Genomic DNA, 9,417 nt, shown 5'->3' with positions numbered 1-9,417 from the left:
GTGTGTGGTTTCATGCAATGGAACCAATATTCATGTAACTATTGAGTTTGAAAAATTTAGCTAAATGCTCTAATTTTTCCTCAAAGCACATGATTCTAAAGCACTTGTTTAAAACATAAGCTCAGTGGTCTCCTTTTCTTGATGTGATACTCAAAGGTCCTTAACACCCCCTTGGTACTTCCCCCCCCACCCCCAGTTCCCTTTTCAGGGGTTTGAGGATCTGCCAAGGACAGTGCATAGTAGGGAAGGTCACTCATGGGAAGGCAGAGCTTGTCAGACACAGCAAGGTTTTCTCTTCATGTTCAGCAACTTGCTTGGTTCAGATCTACAGAAAACAACCGAGTCACTGGCAGATGTCTCCCCTGGCAGAGCCAGCGCTAACACATTCCAGAAACCAGTCCATCTTTTCCCCTTTTCTGCTCCCTGCTAGCTTGGGGCTTTTTCCCCAGCAGCAGCTTGTGATGGCAAACATTTGTTATTTTGTAACAAAACCATACTTGAATTATTCCTTTCCCCTAAAAAAGCCTCATAGGAAGAAGTCTTATTATATACATTCTAAACTGAGTGTGAAGAAAAGACCACCATCCCATGTTGTATTATCTTTTGTTATAAAAAAAAAAAGCCAAGAGGAAACCCTTGGTAAGAGTGGAGCATATTAATTATGACAAGACATCATGACATACCAGTGAGATTTAAAGGCCGCTAATAACACTTTTTGTAGTAATTAGTGCAAGATAGTTATCCCATATAAACAAATATTTGATGGTAGACTTCAGTGATAAACAATTCACTTGATGACATTTACATATAAATACACATAAATAAAAACCTACGTAATTTAGGTTTGTAGTTAACAAAAAGTATGGTCTGAAATGAATTAAATGTAATTGTATCTAGCTGGATCAAAGCTCTTCCTATAATGATACTCAAGTATGCGGGGTATGAAAAGCATAAATGTACAATTCTCAATTTAGTAAAGTACTACTCTATAAAACAGAATAATGAAAACAGCTCTTACATTTTAATGTAAAGTATAAAATCGTATATTTACATTTACATACACTTTACTGAACTACATTAGGTAGCTCATGGTAAAAAAACATCCCTTTTTGAAAATCTTGCAAAAAATACATCAACTGCAGATATGATCAAAAGTTACTAAGTTAGCAGCTGACATAACATCTGTAGTAAAAATATATTTTAGGAAAATACCTGGAAAGATCTAAACACCAGTAAACACTTTAAAACTATTTGTGAAGTAAAAATTGTAGCAAAACCCAGAAGAAGCTAGCAAGGGTAACAGGAACTATTGCATACTGCTCTTTAAGAGCCATGTAGAGACTTAGAACAGAAGCAGCAGATATGGTAGGAGTTTTGTGGTGTAACACACCACAAAGTGGAAACCGGAGGAAAATAGGAAACCAGTTATCCAACTTCTCTCTCGGTTTATTATCATTTTTATGGGGAGAAGTATAAGAAGATGACAGAGTTCCTCTCACTGAGCTTATCCTCCATCAAAGGCTAAAACAAATTGGTAAAAGGAACCCAATTTCAAGAGCCTCGGACCCCAAACTTAGAAACATTTACCGTATGTACTTACAGTTCAGTGGACGATAAATCAGATTATTACACTACAAGTTGCAGGTTAACTTTAAGAGTTAACACTATTTTGCAATATGAAGTGCTTCTTAATATATATATCTATATAATATATAGATATTTGTAAAATACTCGTGCAGATTTGATAGAACAAACTATGGAATCTTTTCTTCCCATTAACATTAAACTCTCAAGTCTTTTCTTTGCATTAACAGACCTTTACCTCCTACACAAGGAGTTTCAGGATTCAACAAGGATTTCCACAATATGATCAAGCTCATTAAGATCAGATTTACAATTAGAGTTAGAAGCTGTATTTGTTGGAGAAGAAAATGTTTCAAGCCCATCACAATGTCCCATTTTTGTGTTGCTCATCATGCCTGTTAACATAGTATCAAGATCATAGTAAGAATTGTCAACTTCTGAAAACAGATCTTCAACCGAATTAGGACTTTTATTCTCCAGTGTCTCAAATATTTGATCTAAAGATTTCTGAAAGTTTCCTTTATTTTCTTGTGGATTCTCCATTTCCCACACGTTGCTCTGCAGGTTTCTCGGAGCTTGCACTGAAGAGGCTGTTGACATAGTTTCTGAACTATCTTGTCCCTCGTCACCCTCAAAGTCTTTACTCAGAGTACCATAGCCTGGAACATGCTTTCCCTCAGCTTGTTCCCTAGATGAACGACAGAGGATATCTGTTGAAACAAGACGATCCAGGGATGTCTGCCCTGTACTCTGTGTATTTATCATCTGCCAAGTCCCATCCTGAGTCATTTCCTCTTGGATCTGACGTACCGTGTTGGCTATAAGTACCGAACGACAGAGGTTGGGTTCAACCAGCATGTGACACAGCTGAAGTTTAACCAAGGACATATCTAAAAGTGACTGCCTCTGAAGATTATAGGAAGGAATAGCCTTAATACCAGCCAGAGTCCCTTCAATATCTTCTTCACCATCAAAACATTTTCTCTTTAGTCCTCGAACAAACATTGTGTCCTGTTAAAAAAAACAAACAAATCTTGTACAACATCAACAGCTCAGGAGGGAGGGGAGAAGCAAAAAAAGACTAAAAAACAGAACAGCAAATTTTAATCTTAAATTTAAAAAGCAAATTCTTTAAAGATAGAAACATCAGAATTGTCATACCAGGTTATAGAAAGCCAGTGTGGTACAACATGGGTCAGGAACATATGGACTGGGTCCCAAAGACGGCATTCAGGAACCAGGGGTGAGCAGGTCCACAAGGCATGGCATTGGAGAGAGGCAGGGGCTCCCAGCTCCTGGCTCCCATGAAGCTCCACACTTGATGGAAGTCAGGAGCCGCTGCTTCGCACAGAAGCAAACATCTCAATGGCTGTATTTCACCTACTGGAGAGGCAGTGTCTCCTCGCTCCTCCCGAGTTTCTACTGGCATGCTTAACCTCTAATTTTGGAAATAAAAATACAGCCTGGCATACCATCTTTAAAAGATTTGACCCCTCCAGAACATTAACATGCCTAACAAAGCAACATGAAAGAAAATACTACGGGCAGCATTTGTGAAAAGATTAGCTTATTTTGGCTACACAGAGAGTAGTATCTAGATTTGTTCCATGTAACTTGAGACATTCAGCTGAGGTGCCCAAAGCAGTCCTTCCGGTTCCCTTACTCAGGTGAGGAGGTGAACTGCATAATTCCAATAAGAATTGTGCAAGTCCAATAAGGATAGTAACAGTCATCCTCCATATGGGCTACTATACTCCTTTCCCAGTTGACTTAAGACAGCAAAATTCCTGTATTCCTAGTTTAGGTTCACCAGCTAAAAATACACAGGCTGCATGCAGGCTTCTCATTATTCACATCTAAAAGTCACTTGCTGAACTTTCCAAGGTGTGCCTCTCAAGTACCAGCCTCAGCTCTTCTGAATTGCACTATTTTTGACAACAGTGCCTCATGCAAATATTGCAGCTGATCCTTGGAATACAAAGTAGCTTTTTTTTTTAATGCAGTAGGTATAATTTCTTCTAGTCTTATAAAAAAATCAGGCTGCAAATGAAAGCTGGTATCTGATCTTTCCATTTATGCTTCTTCGTTACTTCCCTTCTAAGTCTTCTGTCCTTAAAATTCCTGTTTGTCCAATATCTGGGGATTTTTTTTTAATGCAGTAACCCAAACAAAACACAGTTTTTCAACTAAAAGCTGATAAAACCAAAATACTATTGCAGTGTCTTTCTATATAATTCCCATTTCCCTTGATAAGCCCTAAACTCTGCCTTGCTTTTCTGGTTGCTACAGTATATTCCATGTATTTTCTGAGAGCTCTCTCTCAGCTTTTCAGAGTCACTAAAAATCCACCAAAGGGCAACAACACTGTTCTTTTCAAAATACATTACATGCTTATCTACTGTGAAAACCCGGGGATAGCACAGTAGCGAGATAAACACTTGGTTTGACTCCGTACAACACTTCTTACATTGCTGTACATATCCATGAAATAACCTTTTTTGGGATTTGCTGACTCTTAAAAGACTCCTTTCCACTGAAGGTACAAAACTCTTTAGAAATCTTAATGTGCAGAGACTACAACATAGAAGACATGAACTTGGTCTTATGGTTATTTTTCATTATTTCTTAAAAAGTTATCCACGGAATAACAATATATTAAACACTTTAGAAGTTTCTTTAAAAATTTTATCCTGTAACCTAACATATTTGCATAACTCTCATTAAATATAACCCGTGTTTCTGCCTGACAGTGCCTTTTCCAGATTTTTAGACATTCCTGCAAACTTCCTATCAGAGGATATCCTATTTATGTACAGCCACTCACCCTCCCCTCCATGTGAAACAACCTCTAGAAAGATCTTTTGGGACTATTAACAAACCATGTCATCAAACATTAAACACTGTGCAGAGTTTGCAGTTTCTTTTATTTCAACTTATATTCTTGTGAAGAGTAATTAAAACTTCAATTGAATGTTAACCTGGTTTACACACACCTAATGTTTGGCATTTAAATGCCTTCGAAGGCACACCAACAGAAAACAGAACACAGCAGAAAACTTGAAAACCTCAATACATCACTCACACACTTGGGCATGTAGGAGCAGAGGAAAAATGTTTATGGATTCTTAAAGGTAAACCTTTCACAGCATTCACTGGGGGTTTTTTATAACACTTGCTTCCAATTAGTCTTACACCATAAAGCCAGCTCTTTGTCGCCCTGTTCTTGCGACTGCAAAATACTGTGTTATGGTTTAATTTAAGAAACAAAAAATGACATACCAGTAACTGTGTTTGATGTAGTCCTTCCTCTTCTCCCATGCTACTGAGCAAGAGTCCATACAGCAAAAGTGAGAGCACCACCTACCAAGTATGGGGAAGTAGGATGTCAGGCAAGGACAGGAGATGAAGAACAAAATAGTTTTGCTTCGATATCTCTATCCTCATGTCATTCCTACAAACTTAAATAGTACTATTAAACCCAATTCACAGCTAGAACACAAATTTGGCCAACAATACACCCAAAATCTGCAGCAGAAGGAAACTGCCAGTTTAATTCCAAGTCCTAGGCTATTACCCTGACCTTTGGACCAGCCTCTCCCTTATCCCTACGCCTTTTGCCATTTAAAGAGCAAACAAAATCTTCAGCGCTCATCTGAAACACTGAAGTGAGCACAAAAGCTACTGAAAGCAAGTTACTTTTGTTACAAAATGATACATTTTTCACCTTGCTGTACAAAGCCGTGCATATCTCTGCAGCATCTAGAGAAAAAGAGCAGGCAGGCACAAACCCAAAACTGAAACACAGCTAAACCAGAGAGAATTTTCCTTTACCACCACAGAAACTTTATGACTAAGATTTACTTTGCAAGATGACAATAATGAAAGTAATGACAGCAACGAAATTGTTTTAACTATAAAGGTTGAGTTTTTAAAACACATTTAAGGCAAAATAAGATTTTATATATCAAACACAACTTCCAATCATATGCAACAATTCCCTTAATTACTGAATCCGAAAAGAATGCTGTTTCAACAGGCTACAAAAACTTTTATGATAAACTATGAAAACAATTCAGATACTTTTCTAGACATGTCTGTACAATACAAGACAGTTCCGTGTCTGCAACTGAAATGCATACCTAGAAAAGAAACAAGTAAAGAGGATGCACATGGATATCCCCTCTTGTTTTCTACTATGGGTAGTAACAAACAATTTTTCAAGGGTGTTTGCTCTCAATATTGGGAGGGAAGAAGGTGGCCGACAAAGGACTTGCGGGTGGGGGTGTAGAAAACATGTTTTTCCTCAAGAAGCTGCATAGTCATTAAAATACCACAATGGAAAAAAAACCCCACCTTTCAACATTCTCAAGCCAAAATCCTTTGACTTGACCCCAAATATTCAGATTAAATGCTGTTATATCATGGAAACTGTATTTCAACCAACTCATAGTTTCATTCTCTTTTATGGACTGAGCCCACAGCAACATTCAAAATAGTATCTCAAGGCATCTGAACTACAACTTCAGTCGGACACCACAATATCAAAACAATAAACTATTTTTTATTTCTGGCAAACACTTTATGACACTATAAAATGTCAGAAGTTTTTGCTCCCCAGGTATACTTTCAAAACACTCTATAAATGAAAAATTATCTCTTTGAGAGCCTGTATATGGTAACCATTTGAATCCCAAAATTTCTGCTTTCCTGTAGGGTAGCTGACATGGGCATAAACTTCGTTTAAAAAAAAAACCACCCAAACAAAAAACCACCCCACAATAACTACAGGTAAAAACAGTGCAGTCACGAGAAAAACAAACTGAAATATTTTCTGGTGCTATTTGGTTTATCTGACAATTTTCGGGGAACAGGCTTTGGCCGTTCGCCTCCCAGAATAGCGGACCAATACAGGAGGGGACAGTTTAAGGAGCTCTTGGTAAAAGAGCCATTACCATGTTGACAAACTAAATGACAGGAGATGCTGGCAGACCAGTCCAGTCTGTAACCTATTTACATACTAAAGAAGGAAAGTTTTCCCATGCAATATAATAATGGGCATGTGATTCCAGGTTCTTCCCTAGAGCAACTGCCAAACCACGTGGACCTCTGTTAGTATAAACTTATGAGAATATGTCCATCACAGCAATAATTTCTTTAGGTTCTGTTAACTGGCATACATATGTGCACCAGAACCCAAGTTCTCTGTAAAAGCACATTAACTTCATAGCCATTATCAGATGCAATTAAAACCTTGCACATAAATGACCTCCCGCAGGCTTCTCTGCGCTGTCTCCAACAAGCACTCATCTCAAGAGAATGCTGAATTTAAAACTTAATTAATTAAAATCTCAGTACGTTTTCCTATTGATTTATGTATTAAGGTACTCAAAAAGGCATTATCCATTGTGTAAAGACTGCTCCTGCTTCAGAGTCAAGGTGTTCAAAATCCCCCAATAATTTCAAGCATCTGCCTCTGCCCAAGAGGCAATGTCTGGACTAGTTACATCATCTCCCATCTTCCACTGCTATCCCAGTGTTATGAGCTCAAACTTGGTGTGTTAAACTAGACCTCTGTTTGAAACAGCTATTAAAAAAAAAAAAAAAAAGCTGTCAAGGAGACAACAGCCAGCTGCAGAATAACACACCAGGAAAAAGGAATTTTGGTGTTTGCTTTGTTTTTAATAGTAGCACAGGGAGCACAGTATTATGTAATTCATTACAAGTTTTGGTTTTAGGATTGACAAATTCCCAGTCTGCTTTACAAATAAGGTGCTTGAAATCTGATCCGACTCTTACTGGAGCATCAACTTAAGGCATTCCAGATTCACACTCAATTCAGACTCATATAGGGATATGCTGCCAAAGATACAGTTAAGTACTGAAGGGGAAAAGCTGCTTCCCGTTAGTTGGGGTAACAGAGAAGACAGGGAATTTTAGCAGTGCTCATTTTTAGGAGAAAGCAGACAAGACCTACCTAGGCCAGTGCTGGAGGTTCAGTGAAGCACAGTCTGCCTTCTGTACAGCTTTAAGTACAGTGATGATGGCTAGCAAGGGAAGACAAGAAGGGGCTATATCTCCCCTCTACCACTCTAATCCTCTCCACTCCAACACTGGCTTTTCTAAGAACCGTGGGAAGAAACCAAAGCTCTGTGTAATGGTGAAAAAGAGACAGAAAGAGAGCTACTACTCCTCTTTACACACGCACGTGGGCGCATATGGTGGTGTCGAGTTATAAGGTGGGATGCAGACACAGCAGAGGGCTAGCAGGGCTAGAAACATCCCTATTCGGACCGGGACAAAGGACCCTGTAAAGCTCTGGGGTCTGGTCCACCCCCGGGGCGTAGGGGGCTGGCTAGCAGGCACCTCTTCGGGGCACGAGGGATTCGCGAAGGGGCTCCAGCTCCCGAGGAAGGGCAGGGTGGGCAGCTGGGGCAAGAGCTCGCGGAAACATAGACGGGGCCGGGGTGCGCCGAGCGGGGGGAGCTCGGGAGAGCCGGGGGGAGAGGCGGGACCGGGGCGGGGAGCCGAAGGGGAGCTGCCCGGCGGTGGGAGGGCAGCGGGGGGCCCGGGGGTGGAGGCGGGGGCGACGCGGAAGCGCGGCTGGGGACGGGACCCAGCGGAGGAGGAGAGGGGAACGGGGAAGCGGGGGAACGGGGGAGCGGGGCTCTTGTCCCGCCTGCCCCGGCCCCTCAGCGCGCCCGGCGGTTACTCATCGCCGCGCGCTCCCGCCGCCATTTTGAATCGGCTCTGACCCCTCCGCGGGCTCCGCCGGCACCAGCCCCCCAAGGGCCCGACCCAGCCCAGCCCAGCCCGCCGTACTCACTCACAGCCTCGCCGCTGCTGTCGCCGCCGCTCGCGCAGGAACCCTCACCCCGCTCCCGCCTCACCGCCCGCTCCGCGCCTGAGGGACGGGCGGGGCCACCCAGCCCCGCCTCCCCACGCCCGCCATCTTATTGTCAAACCCCACAAAGGGACCCGCGGCCTCGGGGGCGGGCCTTCCCCGGCGGCCACGCCCACCAGGTGCGTAGCGACCGCTGCTATTGGCTACCGCCAAGCTACGCAGCCGCCGCTCAGCGCTGCGATTGGCCATAGAGCCCGTCTGTCCCGCCCCGGGCTCCGCCCCCGGAGGCGGTGGGGTTGCCATGGCGGCCGGGCCCTGCCCCTCGGCCCTGAGAGGTTGAGGGAGGCGGGGGCGGGGGCGAGGCGGGGCCGCCCCGATTTCAAACGGCGGCCAGGGCCCCGCGGCGTGTCTGGGCTCTCGGCCACGGGCTCCGGCGGGAACAGGTTCAGACCTGGCCGTGCTGCAGCCCGCGGGGAGCCGCGGGAGGGGGGCGTTGGCGGCCCCGGCGCTCCCCGCCGTCAGGCGCCGCTTCCTTCAGGGCTGGGGAGCCCCCGGCGCTGCTCCCCGCCGGAATGTCAGGGGGGCCTCAGGACTCCATCAGCAAGGCCTGTGGCGTTTCCTGTTCGGGCCCGGTCGCTCGGCCTCAGGTCTCAGTCAAGCCGGGAACCCGCGTCCTTGGGGAGGGGGCGACGCCTCGCACACCGCGGGGAGCCGCTGTCCGAACACCAGCCCGGGTGGCCAAGAAGGCCCCTGGCATCCTGGCTTGTATCAAAAATAGTGTGGCCAGCAGGACAAGGGCAATGTTCATCCCTCTGTCCACTTCTGGTTCCCTCCGTCCAGGAAGGACATTGAGGTACTGGAGCAGGCCCAGAGAAGGGCAATGGAGCTGTTGAAGGGTCTGGAGCACAAGTCTTAGGAGGAGCAGCTGAGGGAGCTGGGGGGTGTTTAGCCTGTGGAAAAGGAGGCTCTGGGGTGACCTTATCACTCTACAA

General features: G+C 44.0%; 1 protein-coding gene across 6 annotated transcripts; it reads right to left on the bottom strand.

Moving 5' to 3' along the window:
• Positions 1–591: 591 nt before the first annotated feature.
• On the bottom strand, positions 592–8,517 carry CDCA4 (cell division cycle associated 4). 6 transcript variants are annotated; one of them, XM_051769997.1, is made up of 4 exons: positions 8,408–8,471; positions 4,864–4,944; positions 2,746–2,925; positions 592–2,595 (listed from the first exon to the last, which is right to left on the bottom strand). In XM_051769997.1, the coding sequence occupies exons 3-4, from the start codon at positions 2,812–2,814 to the stop codon at positions 1,840–1,842; spliced, it is 825 nt and encodes a 274-aa protein (XP_051625957.1). In that variant the 5' UTR covers positions 2,815–2,925; positions 4,864–4,944; positions 8,408–8,471; the 3' UTR covers positions 592–1,839. The 6 variants fall into 6 exon arrangements, with proteins under 6 accessions (XP_051625957.1, XP_051625958.1, XP_051625956.1 ...); XM_051769998.1 differs by having other exon boundaries at positions 2,746–2,922; positions 8,408–8,441; XM_051769996.1 differs by lacking the exon at positions 8,408–8,471 and adding an exon at positions 7,559–7,602 and having other exon boundaries at positions 2,746–2,922.
• Between the last annotated feature and the right edge of the window lie 900 nt (positions 8,518–9,417).

Source organism: Manacus candei, unplaced genomic scaffold (assembly GCF_025592945.1).
Source record: "Manacus candei isolate 608988 ecotype Guabito, Panama unplaced genomic scaffold, ASM2559294v1 h1tg000113l, whole genome shotgun sequence".
NCBI lineage: Eukaryota > Metazoa > Chordata > Aves > Passeriformes > Pipridae > Manacus > Manacus candei.
The sequence above is the reverse complement of the archived record's forward strand: the minus strand, read 5'-3'. Positions and strand labels throughout refer to the sequence as shown.